At 54.1% G+C, this 26263-nt stretch overlaps 11 protein-coding genes across 11 annotated transcripts; 7 read left to right on the top strand and 4 right to left on the bottom strand.

Moving 5' to 3' along the window:
• Positions 1 to 554: 554 nt before the first annotated feature.
• CTAM01_08371 (succinate-semialdehyde dehydrogenase) lies at positions 555 to 2225 on the top strand (the record flags this gene model as incomplete). The annotated part of the gene is made up of 4 exons (XM_060524391.1): positions 555 to 572; positions 652 to 739; positions 799 to 2040; positions 2101 to 2225. 4 exons carry the CDS (start codon positions 555 to 557, stop codon positions 2223 to 2225), a joined length of 1473 nt encoding a protein of 490 aa, XP_060380904.1.
• Positions 2226 to 3453: 1228 nt separating this feature from the next.
• Positions 3454 to 5196, top strand: CTAM01_08370 (uncharacterized protein; the record flags this gene model as incomplete). The annotated part of the gene is made up of 1 exon (XM_060524390.1): positions 3454 to 5196. One exon carries the CDS (start codon positions 3454 to 3456, stop codon positions 5194 to 5196), a length of 1743 nt encoding a protein of 580 aa, XP_060380903.1.
• A 1144-nt stretch (positions 5197 to 6340) lies between these two features.
• Positions 6341 to 7591, top strand: CTAM01_08369 (uncharacterized protein; the record flags this gene model as incomplete). Its single annotated transcript, XM_060524389.1, has 2 exons — positions 6341 to 7057; positions 7187 to 7591. The coding sequence occupies 2 exons, from the start codon at positions 6341 to 6343 to the stop codon at positions 7589 to 7591; spliced, it is 1122 nt and encodes a 373-aa protein (XP_060380902.1).
• A 626-nt stretch (positions 7592 to 8217) lies between these two features.
• Positions 8218 to 10125, top strand: CTAM01_08368 (allantoate permease; the record flags this gene model as incomplete). Its single annotated transcript, XM_060524388.1, has 5 exons — positions 8218 to 8400; positions 8503 to 8556; positions 8613 to 8664; positions 8739 to 8999; positions 9161 to 10125. 5 exons carry the CDS (start codon positions 8218 to 8220, stop codon positions 10123 to 10125), a joined length of 1515 nt encoding a protein of 504 aa, XP_060380901.1.
• A 2459-nt stretch (positions 10126 to 12584) lies between these two features.
• On the top strand, positions 12585 to 13934 carry CTAM01_08367 (pectin lyase; the record flags this gene model as incomplete). Its single annotated transcript, XM_060524387.1, has 4 exons — positions 12585 to 12928; positions 13000 to 13129; positions 13196 to 13512; positions 13586 to 13934. The coding sequence occupies 4 exons, from the start codon at positions 12585 to 12587 to the stop codon at positions 13932 to 13934; spliced, it is 1140 nt and encodes a 379-aa protein (XP_060380900.1).
• A 1081-nt stretch (positions 13935 to 15015) lies between these two features.
• Positions 15016 to 15363, top strand: CTAM01_08366 (uncharacterized protein; the record flags this gene model as incomplete). Its single annotated transcript, XM_060524386.1, has 1 exon — positions 15016 to 15363. One exon carries the CDS (start codon positions 15016 to 15018, stop codon positions 15361 to 15363), a length of 348 nt encoding a protein of 115 aa, XP_060380899.1.
• An 89-nt stretch (positions 15364 to 15452) lies between these two features.
• On the bottom strand, positions 15453 to 16452 carry CTAM01_08365 (phosphoglycerate mutase; the record flags this gene model as incomplete). Its single annotated transcript, XM_060524385.1, has 2 exons — positions 15453 to 16052; positions 16117 to 16452. 2 exons carry the CDS (start codon positions 16450 to 16452, stop codon positions 15453 to 15455), a joined length of 936 nt encoding a protein of 311 aa, XP_060380898.1.
• Positions 16453 to 17126: 674 nt separating this feature from the next.
• CTAM01_08364 (uncharacterized protein) lies at positions 17127 to 20025 on the bottom strand (the record flags this gene model as incomplete). The annotated part of the gene is made up of 3 exons (XM_060524384.1): positions 17127 to 17332; positions 17384 to 19744; positions 19794 to 20025. The coding sequence occupies 3 exons, from the start codon at positions 20023 to 20025 to the stop codon at positions 17127 to 17129; spliced, it is 2799 nt and encodes a 932-aa protein (XP_060380897.1).
• Positions 20026 to 21554: 1529 nt separating this feature from the next.
• On the bottom strand, positions 21555 to 21800 carry CTAM01_08363 (uncharacterized protein; the record flags this gene model as incomplete). Its single annotated transcript, XM_060524383.1, has 1 exon — positions 21555 to 21800. One exon carries the CDS (start codon positions 21798 to 21800, stop codon positions 21555 to 21557), a length of 246 nt encoding a protein of 81 aa, XP_060380896.1.
• A 1039-nt stretch (positions 21801 to 22839) lies between these two features.
• Positions 22840 to 24253, top strand: CTAM01_08362 (uncharacterized protein; the record flags this gene model as incomplete). Its single annotated transcript, XM_060524382.1, has 2 exons — positions 22840 to 22873; positions 23013 to 24253. 2 exons carry the CDS (start codon positions 22840 to 22842, stop codon positions 24251 to 24253), a joined length of 1275 nt encoding a protein of 424 aa, XP_060380895.1.
• A 317-nt stretch (positions 24254 to 24570) lies between these two features.
• On the bottom strand, positions 24571 to 25872 carry CTAM01_08361 (carbon-nitrogen hydrolase; the record flags this gene model as incomplete). The annotated part of the gene is made up of 1 exon (XM_060524381.1): positions 24571 to 25872. The coding sequence occupies one exon, from the start codon at positions 25870 to 25872 to the stop codon at positions 24571 to 24573; it is 1302 nt and encodes a 433-aa protein (XP_060380894.1).
• Positions 25873 to 26263: the final 391 nt, after the last annotated feature.

Here is a 26263-nt window from a genome sequence, read left to right as displayed (position 1 = left end):
AAGTGTTGGGAGATCGAGTATTTATCGTCCGTGGTGACGCCCGAAAGCTTCCGTTCGCCCCTTCTGCGTGTGGGAGCCGGGCACGAGCCGGCCGGTCCCGAACCGGCGCCCCATCCGGGCCCAGGCCAAGGCGTAAGAGTGAACCCCGCCAAATCTCCATTGAATCTAGCATGACCCATCCTTAAAATCCCGATTGCGGCTCATGCCAAACACATTGTGCATTGAGGCGTTCTGGGGCGAGAGTTTTAGTGTACAGAATTGGTCTATTTTCTTGCCATTTTCAGCGGGTTCAAATCACAAGATGTGTCAAACCCCCCTCCGAGTGCCCCACTCCGGGCCCGGGCCGGTCCCACTCAAAACCACAATTGTCGTTCCCACACCGGTATCAGACAGGCGACAACGATATCGCACTGCCGCCAACTTTGACGCCATCGTGAAAGGGTTCATATAAACAGTCGACCGCATGAGGCTGTCCGGCTTACCGCGGTGGTTCTGTAGTCATCAGACCACTTTTCTGCAGGAACCAAGATCGAGGTGCATTACTTTTACTCACAATGGCATCAGCACATCAAGTAAGTGGGGTCCTCCCGTTAGAGGACATGAGCCTCTTAGTGAATGTCATTCGTTTGCTAAACTATTGTGATGTTACAGTTGAAAGATGCTTCCCTGCTGAAGACATCATGCTACGTCAACGGGCAATGGATTGGCGCCAAATCTGAGAAAGTATTCTCAGTCGAGAGTGAGTAGTTCACCACCACATCAACTCGGGAGGAGCAGCCAAGCTGACACTCTCACCAGACCCTTCAACCCTCACCGAGGTAGCAAAGTGTCCCGAGTTCGACGAAGCCGACACCGAAGCATCCATCCTCGCCGCCCACGATGCCTTCAAATCCTTCCGCAAGACCCCGGCACGCGCCAGAGCGCGCCTCCTCCGGAAATGGTTCGACCTCATGATGGAAAATGCCGACGACCTCGCCAAGATCATCACCCTGGAGAACGGCAAGCCTCTGGCCGACGCAAAGACGGAAGTCGGCTACGCCGCCTCCTTTTTCGAGTGGTTCTCCGAGGAGGCGCCCCGGATCTACGGCGACACCATCCAGGCGAGTAACCCAAGCTGCCGCCTCGTCACTCTCAAGGAGCCTATCGGCGTTTGCGGCCTCATCGCGCCGTGGAACTTCCCTGCGGCCATGATTACACGCAAGGTCGGCCCCGCGCTGGCGGCCGGGTGTACCGTCGTCGTCAAGGCGCCGGCCGAGGCACCCCTGACGGCGCTGGCTCTCGCCGAGCTCGCTCATCGCGCGGGTATCCCCGCGGGCGTGGTGAACATCATCACGGCCCTGGATAACACCATTTCCGTAGGGAAAGTGCTGACGACGCACCCGGTCATCAAGAAAGTGTCCTTCACCGGCTCGACGGGCGTCGGAAAGCTGCTGATGAACCAGTGCTCCTCAACACTCAAGAAGTTGTCCTTTGAGCTCGGCGGCAACGCCCCCTTCATCGTCTTCGAAGACGCCGATCTAGACGCGGCGCTCAAGGGCCTCATCGCGTCCAAGTTCAGAATCTCGGGCCAGACGTGCGTGTGCGCTAACCGGATCCTGGTCCACAGCAGCGTGTACGACAAGTTCTCGCAGATGGTCGTGGACGCCATCAAGACCTTTACCGTCGGCGACGGGTTCGCCGAGACAACGACGCACGGCCCGCTGATTCACAACCGCGCCGTCGCCAAGGTCGGCGAGCACGTCAAGGATGCCGTCGCCAAGGGCGCGCGGGTGCTTCTCGGCGGCAAGCCCCTGACCGAGCTGGGGTCCAACTACTTTGACCTCACCGTGCTGGCGGACATGAAGCCCGGCATGAAAATTTGCTCCGAGGAGACGTTTGGGCCCGTGGCGGCATTGTTTGCGTTTGATACCGAGGAGCAGGCTGTCGAGCTTGCTAACGATGCGGACGTTGGTCTTGCGGGGTACTTCTTCAGCAAGGACGTGTCGCGGTGCTGGCGTGTGGCGGAGGCGCTCGAGGTTGGCATGGTTGGCGTAAACATTGGTAAGTTGTCCAGTTGTGAGAGCATTTGATGGATGACTTTTGCTAACGAGCTGCTTCTAGGAGCCATCAGTGATCCCGCCGCGCCCTTCGGTGGCGTGAAGCAGAGCGGATTTGGCCGCGAAGGAAGCAAGTATGGCATTGACGAGTTTTTGGTCACCAAGATGGTTATGACTGGCATTGAATAATGCCGCTTTTCCTGTCATGATTTATTTTCTTTCTTAGACTATACCCTACCAAGTATCTTAGATGATAGAATAGAATACTTTTCCACGAAAAATATGCCTTTCCTTATGACCACTGCCATTGGTATCCCCTGGCCCCGCCGGGAGTAGGAGTGATAGAGATAGAAGCAAGATATTGAGAGGAACTAGGGTAGTTTGTCACCCACCCACCTACCTTCTTTCACAGGTAGTCAAGCGTAGCTTACTCACAATGCTCTTAGTGTCATAATTCGAAAGGAATTGTAGTTTAAAGCCATCATTTTTGAAAGCCAAAAGGCTATCACGGTTGAAATGGTCATGATGAGAAAGAAAAATAGCTATTTCAGACCACAAACCTTACCATTAGTGTACCCCACTAGACCATTAAGGTGTGATTGACCCTTCCATGTGAAGAACACGCTTCTTTCTGGCTCTGGGAATATAAACTCATGAAGGTGATGGCCCATATCCCGAGCAGGCTCCGTGGCTCCCATCCACTAATTTAAGGTTGTATATTGTAGGTTGATACTGACTTCCATCGGGTATCAAAAGGTGCTCCTTTCTCTTTGGGATTCGCCCAGTCAAGCCACTAGAGGACCTTGGTCTTCCGATCATATTAGTCTAGTAGTCCAACGATAGGGACCTACTGAAGGATCAAGGGGCATGGAGGATATTCTTCTACAGATGAATCCCTAAAATCCTGAAAGAACACGAAAAAAAGGCGGGTCATTCATTGTCCATTGGTTACCTGCTGCCTGAATGTGTGCCTTTTTGGCAAAAACCTCACCAACTCACCTGTCACCCTCCCTTTGTGCCGACCTGAAGCCTGAGGCGGGAGACAACCTGAAATCTCTTCACTGTGAAAAAGTCATTTTGAACTGGATTATTTTTTCTTTAAAGTGGAGTCATGTGACCTTTAGGCATGAGGAGAAAAAGAAAATGACTGGAAGCCTTTCAAGTCCCCGTCCTTTCGAAAACTTTCTTCCAGGACCTTGGAGGCTGTAGGTGAACCGTCTTTTCCCAATACAAAACTCTTCTTCTCACAACGTACGCGGCAGCGACACCTTTCTACTCGCACCAACCCGCGCAACGGAATTTCGTTGTAAGCTGCGCGCCTCATTTTACAGAACACGCATCATTCGGACTACCGTCACGGTGTCACCCGAAGTCAACCACCAACACTTGCGACACAGACCAATACAACAAACTCAAAATGTCGTCAAGCACTCCAAAGCCTTCGGATTCCGAAAGCGACCCATACCTGCTGACGAATCTTTCTGAATGCCTGTCGGGGCACCCCCATTTCGACTTCCTTCAGCCCATGCTACCTCAGTTCCGAGCAGAGAACTTGGACACCTCATCTCGATCCCACTCCGCCCTTGCCACAGAAACAGCAGTGCCATACACGCACGACTCTCGCAATACGTCGCCGCCTCCAATGACTCCTCAACACTGTCATCAAGCCTCATCATATGCATCACAATTTCGTCCGCCGTGCTTGCTCCTAGCTGCTGAGGAAGAACAGCCTTCGGCCGAGCTGCCAAGATCGACAGGCCAACAGGCTAAAGACAAGATGCCCGAGGTGTCTCCGGAGACTGAGCCCTTCATCAGCGATGTGAGCAGGGCCAAAGACTTCGAACAATACAGCAAGGGAAGCAAGTTGGTGCTCAATTACCAACACCCGCGACGGCCTTACGGTCGCTCTGAGTATCCGAACCCCCCAGACGTCAACAGCGATGACAAAGTGTTGTCCGAAGACGAGATGGAACTTTCTCGCACCGGCTTGGTTTATCACGATCGACACATCAGCAATCCTACTCCCAACCTAGTCAGGGCCATTGTCAACGTCACAGTCGTGGACACCATATCCACCGGTATGACGGGCGGCGCTCAGATACTTCTGTGCAAGGTTGAGGAAGCCCGATACCATGGCGAAAAGGACAAGAAGCCGAAAGGTATCAGCCGTGTCCTCTCGGGCTCGTCCTCTCGAGTGACGAAGCGTTCTTCTTCTAAACGCAAGTCCTTCTTCGGTATCATGGAGCACACATCCGATTCTGCTTCATCTCAAAAGAGACATAATCAAGAACAGTCCATCTTCACCGGTCCAAGCCTAGTCGGGCGTGGTACCGCCGGAGAACACTTGGTTGTGGGTCAGCTTGTGGTGGTCAAGGTCTACGACGCCATGTACTATCCTTTCAACTATGGAATGTATCAAGGTCCCTGGAAGGCGACCTCTAGAGCCGATCAAGAACACAGCCGTGAGGCCGGAACTTATGAACACCTGTGGATTCACGACAAGACTGGTTATCCACATCTTGCGCCTCAATATTACGGGTCCTGGGCCATCGAACTGGCGACTACGAACCCAGTGGTTGAGGACAAGCAGCGGTTCGCCAGAGCCATTGCCATGGAATACATCGAAGGAAGCAGCATCGAGGAGATTTGCCGGCGAACCATCGAGACATACCAACTGGTTCCTCGCGATCAAGCAAACCCTACGCTGGCTGATGGCACAAAGTGGTTCTGTGGTTGGGAGCTTCGCTTGAAAACCCTCAAAGACCTTGTGGACGGCTACATGGACTTTCTTCACGTTGGCGTCTCCATGGGTCTCGATCCCCAGAACATAATCCTCACCGGAAAGCTTGGGGACAGAAAGCTGGAGTCGCCTCGCGTTGTGGCGGTTGACTACGTCAACGCCTTGGTCGACGATCAGAGGAAAACGCCCAACAAGGTGTACCAACCTCACAAGATGCCGCCTCATCCCTGGGGAGAAGTATCTTTGAGGAAGCTGGAACTCTTCTCCGGCTGGATCCCCCACCACTGGACTGCCAGGCAATTTGAGGGCTGGCTTCATCACGTCTATGGACCGCTGGATAACCCGGATTACACGGACCCCAGAATCTCGAAAGCGCCCCCGAGCAAGCAAGATCCTCAACCTTCGCATACTTCAACGTGAACAATATGATACACAAGGGTTGCTCTCAGTATCAAAGCAAACTAAGAATCAATGAAGGTGAAGATGCATTAGTAGATCTGAGGTGGTGCTTTAGGGCCGAGGTCGTGCAAGGAGACACTGGGTATGATGTAGGGATAGTTTTGAGTCAATGGAAGATGGAGGAGGCATATCCACGTATCAATGTCAATGCGCCTGAAGGCGGTGGCATTATCGCTGGGCATTTGAGGTCGCCTCGGAACCAGACACGGTTCTGTTAGATCGTGGGAGATGGGGCATTCTCAGCAGTAAGCTTGTAAGTGTCATTAGGTAGTTCAACACGAAACCTCTCTGATGAAACTCACCTGTCTCGTTGCTTTGAATCACTTCACAAGTGAGTGGCAAAGTAGAAAGCCAGTAGACAAAGGTTTGTAACACTCAAAAAGTTGCTTACTTATGAATCTCACTTTCTCAATGTTCCATTTGTATTTTCTGTCAGTCTTGTTTCCATCGTGATGATATCTATTGACATGTTTATCTCTTATATGTTTATTACCTAGAGACTACTGTATTAAAAACAATATAAAGAGGAATAGCAGGAATAGAGCTAGGCTTCCTCCGGAGAATGAATATACCACCTACTTGCTTCGATCAGCATTCTTTTGATCCTAGGCTGGTAGAGCAGCCTTCTCGCCCTCAGCACGTACCCAAGGCAGCCTGCTCATTCTGCGCACGCAAGGCAGCCTTACCTTGCCCTTGTGTTTTTTTCTTCCTACCGTGATCCCCTCCCATCCTCCTTCCTACCTTTACCTCTCAACTTTTTACCTCCCAGCTTTACCCAGCTCCCATCCTCTTCCACCCCGCGAATTTTCAACCTTGCGAATTCTTGATATCGCGATATTCTATCCCGCTACTCTTCACGTTGCGACTTTTGGCAAAACATTCGAGTCACAACATCGACAACGCAACATCACTTAGCACTTCGCTCTTTCGCGTGACGTGTCGCAGAAACATCACTGACTTCTCTTGTGTAAACCTCCCCCTCTTGCGCACAGCACCATCTTTGGTCTGTCAACTAATGTTCAACGAACTCTAGCTTTATCATTCTAAGCTTCATCATCCCGAGCTTCACCATCCCAAGCTTCATCATCCCAAGAGAACGGACATCATGGCGCAGCCCAACCTTCTCCTCGATGATATCATCAATGGCACCAGACTAAATGATCACCTACCTCTGAATAGGCTGGATGACGGAACCATTCGCCAATACACTCACGAGGAGAGCGAGTCGGTCGCTCAGCTTGAGATTGACTTCAAGCTAGTTCGCGTCGACCCCCAACGCTTGGTTACAGAAGGAGCATACTTATTCCAGACGGCCAGGGCTGCCAACGTGTTCGCCGGATCTTCCTTCGGCCAGGCACAGGCCCCAATCAAGGACCCCAGCCTTGTCATCCAAAACGAGGATATGCTTACGAAGTTGTTCTACAAAGACGTCCTTAGTGGAGTAGCAACAGCTTTTCACGAGCTCCCCCGATGGGAAGATGATGGTCAAGCCTACTACCCGGAAGACGTCCAGACACTTACAGAGAGAACTTACACGTTCATTGCGCCGGCTAGGCAAGACACCAAAAAGAGAAAGAAGCAGGTTCAGGCGGGAGCGAACATGAAGTACACGTTCCGGTGCGATGCAGAGTTCCACAAGGGGGCTCCAAGAGGATACACTATTGATGAGCAGAAAACCAAAACCATATTCAACATGGAGGCGAAGAAGCCCTTCGTGATTCCGATTGAAGCCTGGTATCAATCATCAATCGATGCGAGCCATGCCGAGGGAGGCGGCGGGTCCATCGCATCTCACAGCAATGTCCCACAGCCTCCACCCCCAGTATCCCATGGGAGCAGAAGAGCTGGACCATCGGCGTCTGGTTACACACCCAGCTACCAGTCGTTCCCGGGCGCCTCAAACCCAGACCTTTTCATTCGCGTTGCTAATGCGGACACCCAGTCGGCTTAGAACGACGATCTGGGAATGCCTGACTTCGGCGACGGCGGTTACGACGACGTGGCACCGGCCTTTGGTCAAGACCAGGAGGTCCCTCATCCCTCACCCGCGGGCCTCGGCTACAAGATCGACATCAATGTGGAAAGATGCGTCAAGCAGATCGCTTCTTACTGCAAGCGTTCGAGGAGCCGCCGGGGCGCCATCTTTACCGGAGAGTACATTGTAGTGTGCTTCTTTAAGAACATGAGAGTCATGGATACGGTTGTTCAGCAGATGGAGGAAGGACTAGGTGACATCTGTCAGATGTCCATAGTCCCTAACTCCGGAGACTGGAGAGCAGTCGTTGCAGCCTGCATTCATCGTGGCTACGAAGATTTCAAGCTTGATTACTATGGCAGATGGCGACCGACATGGTAGGTCTAGGGTGTTCCTAGTCCATTGGAGAGTGCACCGGGCCGGGTCACACAGACCAACCGGTCTCGGGACCGGACCCGCTCTCCAGTGGTTATCGATATCCGGAATGATACTACCAATAACTGCCCAGGCAGTCTAACGCACGGCTTGGTCATCTACCATTTGGCAGCCGGCATGACGGATCCCCGTACGGATACGGATTATCTTCATTGTGGAAACGCGGGGGACAGTGATAGTGGCTGGGGATGGAATATGCGAAGATACGGTCGTCGTCGCCGCAGAGGAGATAACGAGTTGTTTCGGGTATCCTGGTTTCTGTCTATCAAACTGTCCAAGTACCTACCTTACCTATCCGTAGTCTAGTTGAACTACCGATAACAATGCGGGGTTTAGCCACGCCCAACTCTATCTGTCCCGTATCAAGGAAAGACACAGTTTTCCGACTCAGTGCACGCATTACGCGTGATACGCTGGTTGATCGTCAGCACCAATAGTAGATAAGACTTTATAAGAGCATTAGTTCCCTTCCCTCAAGTTGTATGTTTGGTGATGTTGTCTCCGTGATCGACGCGTTGCCTAAGTTGCGATTGAGTCTATTCCAGGCCAAACCCAAAACAGTTCCATTCATCATGGCCGACATCAAGACAGAAAAGCCTCAGCCAGAGGTTTCCGACGCTGCGGATACGGCCGAGGCGTACACTGAGAAAGTCACGCTATACGAGCACGACTTGGAATTGGAACAAGCGTTGGCAAACTATGTTCCAGATTCTCCGGAAGAGAAGGCCCTCGTGCGGAAGCTCGACTTATACATGGTAAGGCTTTTCTCTCCCCCCCCCCCCCCCTGGCTCGTCTGCTGGGTTGAACAGTAGTCGAAATCCGAGTCAGCAATGGCGCGATGCTAACGCCCATGGCAGGGGCCGACGTTGTGGTTCATGTACATTTTAGCGTACATCGACAGGCAGAATATCGTGAGTCTATCGCGGCAGATTACACGCAGGGGTGCCTGAACTGACTTGTCACAAAGGGCAATGCCAAAGTTGCTGGTATGGAAGCAGACCTCAAACTCACAGACGACCGTAAGCGCCCCTACACAAGCCCAGGCGAAAGGAGTCAAAGAAATCGGTATTGACAAAGATGATGTATGATGCAGAATATGCCATGTTGCTTTCGATCTTCTTCATTGGTTATCTCGTCTGCGAAGTTCCTTCGAACATGCTGCTCACTCGATCCCGCCCGTCGTACTACCTGCCCGGTATCATGATTGTCTGGGGCACCGTATGCTCCGTGATGTCGGTCGTCAAGAACTACGAAGGAATGCTGGCTCTTCGGTTCTTTCTCGGCTGCATCGAGGCCGGATTCTTCCCTGGTGTCTTGTACGTGATGACTTGCTGGTACAAGAAGGCAGAAATCGGTAAGTACCTACCTACCTTATTACCTACTATCACGGTATCACCCGCGAGTCCCGTACTTTAATCTACTTTTCATCTGTAAAAGTAGCTAAAGTACAGATGGATGCCAAGCCCCACAACTGGTCTACGTCAGCTCGTACTAAGGTCAAATTGCGTTTTACAGGCAAGAGGTTTTCAATCTTCTACACCGCTTCTGTGTGCTCCGGCGCCGTGAGCGGCCTCCTCGCTGGCGCAATCACCGGTAATATGGAAGGCGTTCGAGGCATGCGAGGATGGCGATGGCTCTATCTGATTGAGGGCGTCTGCACGGTCGGGTTCGCCATGATTTTCAAGTTCGTGCTGCTCGACTTCCCCGAGACAACGAAGCGCTTCTCAATGGAGGAACGGCAACTTGCCGTGGTCCGCATGATCCACGATCGGCAGACGACGGCGGCGCGACACGGCCAGCGCCTCACTCACTGGCAATCTCTCAAGGCCGCGCTGGCCGACCCGCGGACGTACATCTTTGTGGTGCTCTTCACGATGGACCTGGGCTCCTGCACAATCTCCTACTTCATCCCCACGATCGTCAAGCAGATGGGCTACACGTCGGTCATGGCGCAGTACATGACCATCCCCATCTGGATGGTCGGCGCCGTCTTCCTGCTCGTGCTCTCGTACACGGCCGACAAGACGAGGGACCGCAGGTGGCACATCACGGGGTGCATGTGTCTCAGCTTCATCTGCACGCTCGTCTGCGTGACCGTGTCGAACCCCAAAGTCGTGTACGCCATGCTGTGCTTCTACATTGCAGGCCTGTACACGGCGCTCCCGCTCATGCTTAATTGGACGTCCGAGGTCATTTCGCTCCCTGCGGAAAAGCGCGCCGTGGTGGTGGCCCTGGTCAACTCTGTCGGAAATCTCTCGGCGGTCTACGGCAGTAGGCTTTGGCCCTCGTCGGACGGGCCCCGGTTTGTAAAGGGGTTCGCGGTCACGGGTGCCTTCACCGGCTTCGGAACTATTTTGGCGGCGCTGATTCCTGTCATCTTCTCTTACCTGCCCAAGGAGGGTAACACCAAGGCTGAGAAGGAGATCTTGGCACGCGAGAGAGAGTTTGTTGAGGATACCAGAGCCCCTGGTGAAGTTTAAAGTCGTATGAGTTTGCGAACTGGCAATATGGGCAAAGGGAAAACGACGCCCGGGTCGGGACGGTGGGTGGTAGTGGGAGATCGAATTCAATTCGCCTCCATCAGCATTGGTAAGACAAGGAGGGGGGAGGGGGTTCGTACCGAGGAGTTAATATAAATATATGAACTGCAACTTTGAATGGCACCTTGACAATTCACAAAGCCATATTTTATGGAACAGCGTTCCCCCCCCAGGAAAGAGAGTTGCCGATCACAGTAAACACAGGTTCAGGTCAGCCATGATGATTGGAGGCTTTGGAGGTTCTGGTTCGCTTCTATCCGCCATTCTGACGGTCTGACCGCTGCTGCCGTGTGTCCCGGCAAACAGAGCCGAGATCCAATTTTGATGGCCAAAGGGATGTAAGGGAACAGGTCGGGAATACTGGGTGTTGTGGTGCTGTTCCCAGAGTTCCCACAAGAGTTTCCATCTCACCGGAAAAGTCGATCCTTTGAAGAAGTGACGGGAACCACAATTCATCCTCGTCATCCTTGTGGCTTGATAACGGATATCGTTCAAGATGTGGCTCCCTGTGGGCTGTGGCTCCTCCATATGGGGCTTCCTCGAGTTCCTCGTGGGCTGGGCTTGAGGCTCAATCTATTTCTTGGCATGCATATCCTGGTCTCTGGGACCTTGACAACTTTTGGTGTACGAATTCTGCCCGGGATTGGATCTCACCCCTGAATGGGCACGGATTGCGAAGGAGAAGAAATGTCAGCCAAAGGCATTAGCCGCCTAGTTCTCATAATCAGCCCGTCCAAACTAACCCCGTTCGAGGCATCCGGCTGCCCATGCCATCCTGACTCGAAACACTAAGGAGAGACAACCCGCACCAAGCAGAAATGGCGTGTGTGTTTTTTCTGCTTCCGATTGACTTTCTCTCCCTCCGCAGACCACGTCCTTGAGAAAAAGGTTTCTTTTTTGCAGTACGGGGGGGAAGACTGACTGCCGTCACGACTCACAATACACGTGTAACCGAAAAGTAAAAATTAAAGTCCACGAAGGAGCTTGGGCCAAATAAATGGAGCCTGATGCGCCTACCGCGGTTTATGCTTAACAGATCTTATCCCTTCTCAGGACGACATAGTACTGCGGTATGTGACATTGTCACACGTAGAGTCGGAGACAGGCCGAGGCTAGAAGCTTGTTAGTTTATTTTCTCACAACCCCTGATTTGTTCTGATGGATTACTGGGTCTCTCAGTCTCTGTGAGTTAGAGTATGCCAATGCCCACGCGCGTATTGCTCTTCCATGTCTGTGCCGCAGGGCGGCGTTTGTGGCGTGCCCGAGTTTGCTAATGCTAACAAATGTCAGAAAGTACGCATACCTACCTAGTAAGACGCCATCAACCGGGAAATTTTCAACCGTTTCATCGGAACGAGTTATGGAGAGCTTACGGAGTAGAGCGTGGTGCTCTGCATTTTGGAGCTCCCTTTTCTCGGATCCCATGTGTCCTTAGTGGCGGAAATTTCTCTGAACCCATGTTTGGCACCTTGCAGACGGAGTAGTCTCTCCTCTCAAAAACGAATGGCACCCTAGGAGCGCGAACTGCCGCTCGTGGACATGAGTACTGACTGGTTTGGACACCCCGTGACCCCGTGACATCTCACTGCAGCAGGTCCTCTCCGTGCTCCATCGCTGGCAGTCTCTAGTCTCCGGGAGGGGGGCAGCCACACTTCCCAACTCCCGCCCCTCCCCCCCTTAACGCGGCCCTACCAGCGGAGATTTCTGTTCGTCTTTTCATTGATGGAAGTGACGCCACAGACGAATGCGAGGCCGTGCGAGGGCCCGCGAGCTAGGCCGAACGTCTTCGTCGACGGGCTCGATTCGGATTGTGCCGCCGAAGCTATCACCGCAACCCCGGGTCGGACGGGGGTGACGTGGTAGATGAAGGGGTCACAGAGCGCAGCAAATCCCCACGAATCAGTGGGGATTACCCACCACTCTATCCCTCGAACAAGTCGGCTCCGGCACCCAACGCCATGATTCTTCGGAAAGTAGTGTGGGTGGGTTAAGCAATGTTCCTCGGCCGACTGCGCAATTGGGGGCGTGCTTTTCTTTCGAAGGCCTAGAAGGATGAGGAGCCGTGAGATGAGATGAGGCCTTCGTCTGGCCCTGCTGGTGGGGGGTTCTCTTTGAAGGCTTGGTGGTTAGGGGGGCTACTCTATCCGTACTACCTGGGTTGCTTGGGAAAGGAGATGGAAGACATGGAGGAAGGGGGCTCGTTGAAGGAGCGGCGTCAAGGAGCGGCACAGCTTCCAAACAAACATATATGATCGACCTTGAGCTGCGCTCTTTGACTTGGAAGCTCCCTTTTTACTCCAGCGGCTTTCGTCCTCTTGTCTCTCTTTCACATCCGACCAAACACTCTTCGTTCTTTTGTATCTACCTTTTTATTCTTCTTGTTCGAAAGCCTTCTAAATATGAGATCTGCTCTTCTCTCCGTGGCACTGGCTGCCTTCGCCCCCTTGGCTCTCGCCGCCGACGCCGTCTCTGGCGCCGCTGAGGGCTTCGCCAAGGGAACCACCGGTGGTGGTAGCGCCACTCCCGTCTACCCTTCCACCACCTCCGAGCTCGTCTCCTACCTCACCGACTCCTCCGCCCGCGTCATCGTCTTGACCAAGACCTTTGACTTCCGCAATACTGAGGGTACCACCACTGCCACCGGCTGCGCTCCTTGGGGTACTGGCTCTGCTTGCCAGACTGCCATCAACAAGGACAACTGGTGCACCAACTACCAGCCCAACGCCCCCAAGGTCTCCACGACGTACGTAGAGAATCACTTACATCCTGCTGGTATACAGTGACTTTCATGATACTAACTTTCTCACTTCATAGCTACGACAACGCTGGCCTGAACCCCATCAAGCTCGGTTCCAACAAGTCCCTCATCGGACAGGGCAGCAAGGGTGTCATTATTGGCAAGGGTCTCCGCATCACCGGCGGCGCCAAGAACATCATCATCCAGGTATGAAGACTTATTCCACTGGGCTAGTCACTATCATGCCGGCCAGGGGCTAACTACCGGTGCTAGAACATCCACATCACCAACCTGAACCCCAAGTACGTCTGGGGTGGTGATGCCATCACTCTCGACGGCTCCGACCTCGTCTGGATCGACCACGTCAAGACCTCCCTGATCGGCCGCCAGCACATCGTCCTCGGCAACGGCGCCTCCAACCGTGTCACCATCTCCAACAACGAGATTGACGGCTCGTCCTCCTGGTCCGCCACCTGCGACGGTCACCACTACTGGGGACTCTACTTCACCGGCAGCAACGACATGGTCACCTTCAAGAAGAACTACGTCCACCACACCTCTGGCAGAGCCCCCAAGGTCGCCGGTAACACGTACGTATAATTCCTGCCAGTTTTGGGCAATTTGGTGCTGGCGAACTTTCCGACTAACAAGAATCCATCACAGTCTCCTCCACGCCGTCAACAACTACTGGTACGACAACTCCGGCCACGCGTTCGAGGCCGACGCCGGTGCCAAGATCGTCGCCGAGGGCAACATCTTCCAGAACGTCGTCGCCGCCTACCAGACCGGTCTCGCCGGCCAGGTCTTCGCCTCCCCCGACTCCACCACCAACGCACAGTGCTCCACCAACCTCGGCCACGCCTGTCAGCTCAACGCCTACGGCTCCAGCGGCACCCTGGTCGGCTCCGACACCTCCATCCTCGCCAACTTCGCCGGCAAGAACGTCGCTTCTGCCGGCACCGCCAACGACGCCAAGGCTGTTGCCACCAGCGCCGGCTTCGGCAAGCTCTAAGCGCTTTTGCTTGGATTGCTTGCCCCCTTTTTATCTCTCCTGTTGGAGTCTTTCAGTGGTTGTAATTGGGGGAGGTGTTGAGTCGGGCACACGCAAAGAGACCAACGACAGATTCATGTACATATCTTACTACTTTACCGTCGAGGACGTAAATATCATGCTTGATGCATCACACATTGCACATATTACGCAAAATATCAATACCCAGAATTCCATACATGTGAAGATTACGGTTCTAGTTTTGTCAAGCGACGAGCTTGTACGATTCAAGGCCTCCGTGACTTTCATGCCATTTTGCAGGACAGAGAACGTGGGATGATTACATTACAAATCCTCTTATACGTTTCCACTCAGATGGAAAGTCAATCTCGGCTTACTCTACGCAAGTACCAGACAAGTGGTGCGTTTCTCAAGCAAACCATAGACTGCGGTTGGAGTTATCTGGATGCCCTCCAGCCAACCTACATCCTATACTTTATTCATTTTTTGAAAAAGAAAAAACGCTCCAAGAGCCAAGTAAGCATTCAGTGATCTACCAGCCTACCTAGTTACCTGACATTAGGTCTTCGTAGCACATGGTTCTCGCCGTCAGCCGTCATCTTGAGAAATTGTGGATCTCGATCATGGAGAGCGGGGTGGCACCCGGAGGGCCGGAGCTGCTCGGCCCACCACGATACCCGGAATCTAAGCCCCCGATGTGCCCCACTCGGACCCGAAGCCCTCGGGCTTTGGCTGGCTTCCGTGTCCCCCGTATTCACAGAGGTACACCGCCGAAAAGGTGTCACAGAACCATGGGCGGAAGAAACCTTTTGTTCTGGGTTATAGAGCCGACCCTTCTGTCATCCTCTTTCGGGAGGATCTTCCTCCTCTATATCCTTTTCATCTACAATACTCAATAAGCCAGTCATATTTATCTACCAAGACGTACCCGCAAAGATAAATCACACTGCACTAGACTTAAACGCGCTCACCAAAGCAAGAATCGAAATCGCCTATTCTACACAGCAAGTCCCTCTCTGCATGCGAATAACCGATCGCAATATCACTAACATACCTAAGCAGACAAGATACCTACCTCATCATGCCCGACCCCGGCCTTACAATGCTTGCCATCTCCGCCGTGCTCTTCCAGGTGATCGTCATTATCGCAGTGTGGCATACCACGTCGCTCCGTCGCTCCACCGACGACCCCGAGGAGGACGCTCGGCGCGAGGAGCGAGAACGCAGGGAGGGCGCAGCTCGGAGAATTCGGGAATTCGAGGAACACGAGAGGAGGCAAGAACTTGAGAAGAAGCGCGGGGAGCAGCGCAGGCAAGACGCCGCCATGCGTCGCGAGCTCGCGAGGAGAACCTCTTCGTTGGGGCAGGCGGAGGGGGAGCATGACGAGAAGGCTCCGCTGCTTCCGCGGGATGAGAAGAACGTATGGTGATCAGGGGCTAGTCGTGATGGAAAATAGGGTCCCTCAGTAAGGTAGCGGCAAAGTTTTGATTTATGGCACTCGGCGACTTACCTACCTACCTACCTACCTACTTTATCCCCACGAACCAACAAAGCAATGGAAGATCCCTCCCGGACCCTAAACGTCTCCTGCCCACCCGCCCTCAATATCGCCGAAATAGCATACGAGTGCACCGTCAACGACACAAACACCGCCGGATCCGCCGAGAAAATCTCCTCCAGCACAAGCTGCTTCCTCGCAACGTGCGCCTCCGCCGTCTCAAACCGATCCGCCTTCCAAAGCCGGTCCTCCTCCGCGAAGCCAGGCTTTATCCGGTACCGCGGATACGCGCCCTCGATCCAGCTCCGCGGGCTCCTCTTGTCGCACGTGTGGTCCGTCATGCGCTCCCTGAGCCCTTCCTTGACGACGGGTCGGAATTCCCGGCCCGCGCCCTTGGATTCGACGAGGGGCCCAAAGGCGAGGTTGCTCGTCTCGAGGCACCGGCGGAGAGGGCTCGTGTAGAAGGACTCCGGGAAGGGGACGCCCTCGCCCTCGGCGGCGGTGGAGGTTGCGCGCGCCCAGCAGGTGGTTAGGTCTTTTGCCTGCTGGATGCCTGTGTCGACGAGCGCCGCGTCGAGCCAGATTACGACGCCGTCGCCGTCTAGGTGAGACCAGTATCGCTGATCGCTCTTCGTCAGTGCTTCGATTTTTCATCAAAAATGAGAAAGTTTGGAAAAAACTTACATCCCACTCAGCCGTGCCGACCTTGGCTGCTTGGACATTATGGTACCCGAGGCCGTGCCTCGTCAGGTACAGGACCTTGTAGTCCACGCCGTCGGGGCTCTCCGCGTTGAGCTTCCTCACGTGAGAGGCGAATCGTTCCCAGGGCCTGGCGCCACCCTCGATTACTACGTCGTCATCAGCCGCTGCGTCTCCAAAGTGCATGTCGAGGAGTCCGAGGCCTGGCTGCGTGGTTAGTTTCCCGTTCGGGCTGGCGTTGGCGGCCTCGTAGTAGTCTATAAAGTACTCGGGAAGGATCGTGAATTTGTACCGGTAGACGGGGCCAGTTGGGGTGGTCATCTTGGTTGCGGCGAGGAGTGCGGGGATGAGGCTCTGGGGTAGCACGACATCAAAGACAAACGCTAGATATACAACTCAAGGGAGTCAAAGTCTGATGCAAGATTGGAAGATGTGACGAGGTCCTCGAACTGGGGTTTTCGCGGGGGCTAGCTCGAACTAAATACCCGATATTCACAAAGTATGGACGGTGCTTGTAAGGCTGAGCTGAGCAACTTTCCGGCCCAGCTGGATCTGGTCTAAACTCTGGCGGCGTTATTCGGCCCCAAGTAATCCCCCCAATTTAATTCACTATATCCGCCTTGGGATCTGCCTTGGTGATATGAATTTCCAAGCGCCTGGGTAACAAGCTCGTCATGAGCACCGAAATAAGTTCATACCTCTAAAATATCCATACAAATCTTCAAAGGAATACAGAAATGTATCAATCACAAATGAAAAAGTGAGCAAAATCTACAAGACTTGCAAAAAAGAGCCATGAATCTCTCCGATAACAAAAGTCTAGAGCAATGAGCACGCATTTCGCTTTGGCAGGAATGGCATCCTAACTTCGCTTGAGACCCATTGGCACCATTCAACCATGGGCAATGCCTTCTTCGTTTGGTAAACACTCGCTTGGGGGTATCTTAGTTCTCAAATGACTATTATCCATAGCGCCAGTTATCGCAGGAGAACCTCTATTTTGACATACCAGACTGCCTCAGACAGCTCCCAAAGCTGTCCAGAGGCGTCTCCTTCTTCGCACCCAAGCTTCTCATATCCACCAATGGCACCATGGAGGGTCGTCCGTGTGCGCATTGAAATGGGAACGAGCACCGACTAAGCCTGCGAACAAGAGCCTCGCATTGGTCCCTGGACAGGACGTCGTTGAACATGATGGCACCTACTCGAGTTAGCGTCACGACTTCTCACAAAGCTGGAAATTCAATCTTACTGCGGCAGGATCTCGAATTAAGCAGGTCAATGATCCCTTGGGGACATCCGTGAAAGTTCGATACCCAGTCGATCTCTTGACTGCTACCTCCAGCAGCAAAACTGAAGGGCCTGGAAGCTGGGCTGCCGTCTTCCTCGGCTCTCCATATTTCGTGCCGAAGAAGGTCTGCGACCAATTTTGGCTCTGATCTGCACCGCTCAAGAATGCTTGGTGGCAGGCTGAACACGTCCACCTTGGGGAGCTGCCTACTCCTGTGCCGCCAAGCTGTCGGCTCCGGTTCATCAATATCGAAGAAAACTCCCCATCGACGTAGATGGTGGGCGTATTTGCGCAGCAGTCTGCATTCCTTGGACGAGAACTCGAATTGTAAGGGCTTTTCGAGAGCCTCCGTCTGTGAAAGCACCTCTTTCGGACGATTCGCAACGTAAAAATAGTCCCGCATCAGTGACTCGAGTCGGCATCTCTCGTCTGCGGCGTGTTGATCAATCAAGACTAGTACAGAATTCGTTTGGGCGCCTGGCAGATTTCCGGCAGAAATCAGATCTCGTCTGAGTTTCACCAGAATGAACTTATTATCAACCTGGGAGACGACTTCTGCTTCCATCAAAGCAGCCTTGGAGACTCGGCCAGAGAGCTTGATATTCGACGTGTGGGCCCCGTGTGAACATCTAGTGGTGTCAAGGTCTAGGGACTGAATCAGACCTTGTTTTGGTCCTCCCTGTGTACCATCCAGTTGAGGTACGGGGGGGTCGACGGGCTGAAAAACGGGACTCTCCCATTTCGAAAGAATACCCCTGAGCCTATCGCTCGGCGGTTGAGGTTTTAGGCCATCCCGTGGCTTGAAGAATTGGGAAGAAGAAGGAAGCAAGTTGACGTGGCCTCGTACTGCGTCCTTGTCGTTGGGCTTTGCCGAAGATGACTTCGACTGACTTTCCTCTACCTCGAATGATGGTCGCGTAGAAAGTTGATTTTGACCAGCAGCCTCACTTGTAGCGCTGGAACGATTGCCGGGTTCGACCTCCTTTGACAACGACGACTTCGGCAACAAGTCATCAAAGGGCTTCCGCAGCAGATTTCCGGACTCGTCGAGGTACCGCAAACTAGGCTGAGCTTTCGTGATGTCCTCGCCTGGCTCTTGTCCCGCAGTGGGCCTGATCGTGGCTCCTAGAGCGACTTCCGAGGACAGAGGAGTTGATGCTCCCGATTTCGAGGTGCCTGCCGATGTTCTTCCCATTTTGACTCGTTGCCAGAGATCGAAAGGAGACTCTGGCCTCGATAGCGGGGTAGCCGAATTTGATCGACTGGTCGTTGACGAGACCGTCCGCGACCGGCTGCTGTCTCTGCGTCTCCCTTCCCGAGAATCGTGTTCTTGATGCTTGCCACTAGAAGAACCCTGGAGCGAGGTAGTGACTTTGTGAGGACGGAAATGATGCTTCTTCAAGAACTCGTAACAGACAAGCTTGAGCAGGTCAATCATGTTGGCGAGGGTGTGGTTACGTTCTTCGAGGAGGTCTTCGAAAGATGAAGCTACGAGAGGGCGTGCACGGGACGAAGAGCTGATTCGAAAGTAGAATATTGGCCACCGATCCAAGCCTCGCCTCAGCTTGGTAATTTTTGTTGAATTTCCCTGCGGATGTGGGAGAACGACACCGGTCGAATCGCTTCGGACATCCACGTCCTCCTCTATGGCAAAGCCGGAGTTGACAAACACACGATTGACCTCGTTGTACAGAACATTGGTCCCGTACTCATTAGACACGGGATGGATACCAAAGCTAATGAACTGAGCTCGACGTGTGGCGACGGGCTTCAGCGCTATGCACCCTGCGATGGTCAACTTCCCAACAGATGCGCCGATGGAAGTCCAGACTATTTGGCCCAAGCCGTCCACAAGACCTGATTGTGTCAGAGTGCGTGATGAACGAGCTACCATGTCCGACTTGGGTGTTGTGTTAGGCCTGAAGCGTGTCTCGTTGTTGTTGACACTGTCTCGGACGAAGAGAGCAACACTCGAAGGCCAGGCTAGCAACAGAGCAGTGAGGTCATGAAGTAATCGGCCCCAATCCTTGTCCACTGCGACTTTCTCTGAGGATGCAGCTCTCTGCTTAACTCTGACGGCCATGGAGCCGAACAAGTCTCTAACGGTGACGCGGGTTCCATGGCTGAAGGTCACTAGGCGTTGCTCCGGTAGGGCAGGGATGTTGCGTGCCAAGACCTTTGAGTTGTGAATGGTGACTGAGTTTTGCGAGTTGTAGAGATGGTGGTGGGAGGTGACGGAGAGCAGAGACAGAGCGGCAACAGAGGCTAGAAAGTTGCCGTTGACACCGTGGCAGTCTGTCTCGGGCGAGAGCCTTGATGTATCTGAAGATGTTTTAGCAAGTGCGCACTAAGATGAGTTCATGTAGCTCACGATGCTGTTTGGCCAGTCCTCCATGCTCTTGGAATTCAACAGGTAGAATGCCTAGCCCGTCGTCCTCAACCGTGCAATTGCCACGAGAGTAGTCGATAGTAACGTTGACCCTTGTGGCCTCGGCATCGAGGGAATTCTTGACGAGAGCGCATGCGACGCCGTTGAGAGACGTAACTGTGGCTGAGGACCTGATGCGGCGGGTGACGTCCTCTGGCAAGGGCTTAATGGACATGATGGCTGTTGGGAAATCAAGGCGCCATGTCGAGACGCGTCAGGATGAGCCACCGGGGATGGCTGCGTATGTGCATGGATGTGTGCAGTTGCTGATTTACACGGCCATGGCAATTGCCTACGACTGAGTAGTGGATTCAACCAACGATGACAACTTCCACTGGTCTCAGGCCGGAGCTCGTGCAGTGAATGAGGAAGGCGACGCCAGGAATGGCGATAAGCGATAACACACGATAAGGTAAGAGATTGTGTGTTGATTAGATAAGACACCTCAGGTAATAGCGGACGCGGTCATTTCTGTTCGCCGAAAACCTAACGCCCTCAGGTGTGGCTGCCCCTGCTTCCAAGCACACCAAGAAGGCGCCATGTGAGTGTTTTGAGTTTCAGTTTGAGCGCTAGATTTGGCAAGTGTCGGACAAGTGAGCTGAGAGCTTTGGAACGGCCTGGGAAGTTGCGAACGGTTGCTGAGGGTGGTTGGGAATGGGGCTGAGTATGACCCTATGGTAAGAGACGTTCAATGCTGGATGGCGATTGCCAGCTTGGATATCCGTATGGCGCCGCAAGATTCTGAACATGGTTGCAGAGGGCTTCGCTCTTATGACTGAAGTGTGCTCGAAGGTATATTGGTATTGAACGGCTAGGGCAGATCAAGGGACCACGAAAGTGCGGGGATCCAGAATCAATCCGGAGTACGAAAGCTCAAGCTGCCGTCTGATGTTGAGGAGCAAAGTGGCTGATGGTTCTTGTGTAATATTGATTGTCTTACATGTGACCCCTGTCTTCCTTGTTCGCAACGTCGAAAGGGTAGCCACGAGGATGGGATGCATGTCGGAGATACGAACACACCAATTCTGTCTCAAGTTGGTGTGATCTCTTGAGCTTTCTATCGCGTCTCGAAAAACGTGCTGAGAAAGTCTACCATCCAGCGGCATATAAGAATTAAGGCAGGTAGATTCGAGAAAGTAAAGAGCGTGCGAAATTATCGAGAATGTGACATCACACATTAGATGGAATTAGGTATGGATACAGCAGCTGTTGTGCGTGGCTGGTGAATGCCCACCGCAGTGACTGCACAGATGATGATGACATAATGCGACCCGATGGGTCGATTTGCAGCAATCAGCAACAAGTATAAGTATGCGTAAGCAATTAATGAAGCTCGCACCAATTGGCAGTGTTTTCGATGGGATTTAAGGGTCCACGCTTCCGGGGGACCTTGCAGTGATCCCAGTCGAGCTCTTTGAAAGACATTGATGATCGGAAGAATGGAGTCCTGGGAAGGCGAGAGTCTCCGCTTGGGTCGGGACGGATAGCACCAGGTGGTCCAATTTCGTCAATTCCAGGGCTGGGTTAACGTTGTACCTTGGCTTGATCGCGTTGCGCTTGTTTGGATCACACTGTCCTCCACCATCAAGCTGACAAAGGCTGGGGTTTCTCTACCTTGGCCCAGATGCCGCCTCAGAAGCTATTCGAACAAAAGTGACAAAAGTAAGTTGTGCCAGTTCCGGAGGCTCGTTGGGTGCTTCCAAGCTAGCGGGCAGTTGACAGACGCAGACTACCGGGGGCAGTGGAGATGGGCGAGAGCGACCCCCAAGGTCTCAGAGTCTCCGAGATGGCTTCGGCCGTGGACCACTGATATGTTGCTGATCGACCGTAGGGCGGCGCAGGCGGGACGTGGACCTTGCCGTAGGTGCGTGGTTGCGTAAGGTGAGGTGGGCTGGATGTTGGGTGCCACCCTCCCCGGTTCTGGTGTTGTCGTGTGGTCGTATCCAACATTGAAAGGAAGGGCACTCCGTATGTCGTCCGAGCACTGGTAGGATTGATAGAGATGTACGAGTATCTCTAGGTCGACGGCGACTTGGAGTATTGTGCTTACCTTAGTCAGATACCTGACCTTAATGTAGATGAAAGAAGGGGAAGCTGAAAGAGACCATACAACGTACGACGGGCATGTTGTAAGAAAAGATAGGCCGGGCTGGGCAGCGACAATGGGCAGCGCCTGGGGCGTCTGGGCTGGGGCTTTGCGATTGTGGCCCACTCAGTTCCACGCCTTGGTCCCTCATGATTCAAATCCGTTCTGGTCCTTTCGCAATACCTTAAGTACCTACAGAGGTATGTGAGGTCAGGGAGTAGGATACGGATAGGTAGGTACCTTGGGTTCCCTCTTTTACCCTGAGATGGGCTTTGCATGGAACCAAAGTGACTTGGTGACTTGGGCCAGCGACCAGCGACCAGCGCCAGCAACGTCGAATAATCGTAGGCAGGGTACCTAGGTAAGCTGCCACTGTTGGGTACCTTACCTCACTGCCGCTACCGCTTTTGCTACCGCTGCCGCTGCCATTTGCATTCATTGCCTTGGACTCTTTCCCATCCCACTTTCAGTATTCCGTTTCCAGTCCCATTTCCATTCCCATTTCCATTTCCATTCTCAATCTCATTCTTTGCTCTCGCTCCTCCCATTCTCAATTTCGACATAACCACCACTCTCACCCCGACACACCGTACACCGCATACCTTCCTCCCATCTCGATCTTCGACCACCGCATTTTGCTCACATTCCTTCAACCTTCCCGACTCATCCATTTCATTCCCGAAAACCCGACTCTCCCGTCGACTGACGCTTCTCCTTACCCCCTCCTGCACGCTCTTTCGAACGCCCGCTCGTTTCTCCAACTCGAGTCCTACGCCCCGACTTCCATCTACCGCCTCATCTTTCGCCGTATCTCACCACTCGACTTCTTCCAGTGATACCCCTTTTGCAACCACTTCCGGCAGATAATCTCCTGCGACAAAACCAACCCTGCAAGGCGACCGAATGGCTACAACCGAGGCCGCGCTGCAGCCGCACGGTAATTATAACCTACCTTTCTGTCCGCATCTGCTTTTTCGCTGCGGCTGCCGTCTGCCCAAGGCGCAATCCTTCGGCAGCTCCAGCCCATGCCGTGTGGTCAGTCGCCTCAACCGCACAATAAACTGACAACATAGTAGATCGTCCCGATCGTGCTGGCCGCCGCCGTCCCTTCTCCACATGGGTCAAGAAGCTCACCAACTTCAAAAGCTCATCCTCTAGCGATGGAGGCGGCGTTCGCCTTCCCAGCTCCAAGCGCCAACAGGCCAAACTCCACGCAAAGATGCGAGCCTCCAAGAACAACAACCCCTATCCTCAATCAGGCCGAGTAGGCTCCGCTAGCCATGCCGATGTCGACGTCGAAACCAGTTCCTATTCATTCTCAACCGCTCTGAGCGGGAGCGCAACCTCGATTGAACGATCCTCTCGCATGTCTTCTCGAATGTCCTCCGACGATGGTCGCGCCCCACCCACCGCCGGCGCAAGATCCATGGCCCCCACGATTTCGACTGATCACGATAGCGCTCATTCCCTAGTCGCCCCGTCCCACGGCGCTCCATCCGTAGCAGGGACGAGTCGAACCATTGGAGGCGTCGAGTCTCGCAGAGGGGGAGACAGCACATTTTCATCCCCAGCACCGTCAGTGCGGTCATTGACGACCACCTTGACCACAATCCAGTCCATGACGCCAAACAACGGCGGCACCCATGTGCCAACGAACCCGACCAACAACGGCAACCACACATCGCACCAGGGTCACACCCAATCCATCCATTTCAACCAACCATTCCCAACAGCACCGCCCGCATCTGCCATCCCCGCCCATCTTGCGCCTGCGGGGTCGGCCTCTGGCAACCCCCAAACATACACAACGGCTACGGCCAACAACCTGCTTACCGACAACGCATCCATCATCACCCTAGCGTCCTCATCGCAACGTCGTCGCCGTCGCTCACTCGATACCGATGCCTCTGTCCGTGCCCTGGCCCCTTCCTCCCTCTGGGGCGGTAGCCGGGAGAGCCTTCCTCTGAGCGTCCTAAGCGCCAACATCGAACAGGGTGCGGGAATGCCGACAACCCCGGGGCTTCACCAAAGCAGCTCGCGTATAGCCAACGCCGAACGCACTAGTATATACTCGGCCACTGGTGTCGCTCCCGCCATACCGGGCGACCGAAACAGCTTTTATGCGAAGCAGAGCGGCACTGGGGACGGAGCGAGCGTTCGGAGCGGGCTGCTGGGCCACAGCCGGTCTGACAGCATCAGCGGGAGCATCGGCGGCGTGACCAGTCCGTTGACTAGTCCGAGAGAGACCTCGGAAAAGAGCGGAACGGAAGACAGGAGCGACGGTACGAATCGGGCCAAGGACGACGAGGAGCGCTAAATACAATATTCCATCACTATTCACGACCATTTTCTCGCATTAATGAGTCTGGGGCTTGGGTGTTTGGCTGGCATCATGGGAGGGGGACTGGGATGGTTCGGTACTTGGGATTGGGGGCGGTTTCATGGATATTACCCTCACGGGGCTCATACGCAGCCAGCTAGCCGTGAGTTAAGCATTGACGGGAATACATGCATTACGAACGAGGTCTGATTATCGTACTTTCTTGGTTTTTGCCAGTGATTACCCAATAATCAAGTTTGGTGATTACTTATATGCCAGTCTTGATAAGTACTTACAGCTGGACTAGCATTGTTTTAATACGGCAGGGGATCCAGGTCCAGTCCCTCGACGGAAAACTTGAAGGAGTCGTTGCGCGAGTAGCTTCCCCCGACGTCAATGTCCAAGCGTCCGCGAATGCAGTCTTCAAAGTCAACGTCGGCGTAGATGATGCCCTCGTCGTCCTCCCACTGCGGTCCGGCGAGAACGTCGCCAAAGGGGCCGACGATGGAGGACCCGCCGCGGGAGACCCAGTCTTTGGATTCGAGGGCCGGTTTCGTCGAGGTCGTGGCCTTTGTTGTTGTCTTGTTTGTGCCGTTTGTGCTGGTGCCGTTGCTGGCGCCGGGAAGGGCGATTTCGTTGCCGTCTTCTGTGAGGCACGAGTTGCGGCGGGCGCGAGGGGGATAGATTTGGGCGTCTGGGGCGTCTTCGATGCCGCTGTCGTTGTCTGATGCTGCTGCCGCCGCCGCCGTTGTCGTGGTCGTTGCTGGTGATGACGAGGTGGTGGTCAGGGGCCTGGCGGCCATGTTGGACGAGACGACGAAGCAGCGGCCCTCGCAGGCGACGGTGCGCATGAGGGGAAGCCAGGTGTCGCGGCCGTCTGCGGTGGGGGCGAGGTAGAGGTTGATGTTTTGGGCGTAGAGGGACTGGCGGAGGAGGGGCATGTAGCTCTCCCAGCAGATTGCGGCGGCGAGGTTGATGCGGACGCCCTTGATTGTGGTGGAGACGGCGCGGAGGGTCGCGGGGGAGCCTTGGGCCCAGATGAGACGTTCTGTTGCGGTCTTTTGGATGGTGTTAAACACGATAGTACTATATCGAAGAGAAGGGGGAGGGGAACCTACGGGCATCACTTTGCGTCTCTTCCCAATCATACCCAGCTTGGGACAGACGTAGACGACGGAGCAGTACAAGCTCCCGCCGGCGCGCTCAATGCACCCGACGACCAAAAAAACGCCCGTCTGCGCGGCAATCTTCTCCAGCTCCTCTCTCGAGCCGTCGCCCCTCTCGACCTTGGCACCGGCGGCGTGCTGCGCGGGGAGCTGTTTCTTGACCCACTTGTCGCCGCCGCCGGCGCCCGCGTCGCCGACGGTGTCGCCGAGGTCGACGGCGGCGTTGAAGTAGGCGAGGAACTCGTCGCGGCCCTCGGGGGCGCGGGAGCCGATTTTGGAGCCGAAGGAGGCGCCGCGGGGGTAGCCTGCGCCCAGGTAGGCTTCGGGGAGGAGGAGGAGGTCTGCGCCGGAGGAGGAGGCACGGGACGCGAGGGCGGAGATGTCAGAGAGGGTTTGGGATGTTGTTGCTGCTGTTGCGGGGGATGCTGTTGCGAGGCGGATTGGAGGCATTTTAGCGGTTTGTATGGGGTGTGGTTTTGCGGGTGTGTGAGGTTGGTGATGTTGGTGATGGTGATGGTTGTAAGTGGTGAGATGTAAGTGCAAGATGCTCGGTTAGAGTCCTTAATGAACGAGACCCAGCGAGAATGCTTGAAGCGATGATATCCGAGCTGTATGGATACCTTGTACTGTGAGTCAGCTCAGCTGAAGCGGTGTATTAGAGGTATTTAGATAACAATGCAGTTTCCCGCGGAGGAAGGACGGGATTTGAAGTGGGCGACCGGGCCGATGAAGAAGAGAGGGAAGAAAAAATGGGCTGAAGGTCCAGTTTGGGAATGAGGTGATTCAAACACCGAACGAAGGGCGCTATTGCTTCTCTGCAGGTTGAAAAAAAGGACCCACG

The sequence above is a fragment of the Colletotrichum tamarilloi genome (assembly GCF_030869305.1).
Source record: "Colletotrichum tamarilloi strain Tom-12 chromosome Unknown Scaffold_29.1, whole genome shotgun sequence".
Classification (NCBI taxonomy): domain Eukaryota; kingdom Fungi; phylum Ascomycota; class Sordariomycetes; order Glomerellales; family Glomerellaceae; genus Colletotrichum; species Colletotrichum tamarilloi.
The sequence above is the reverse complement of the archived record's forward strand: the minus strand, read 5'-3'. Positions and strand labels throughout refer to the sequence as shown.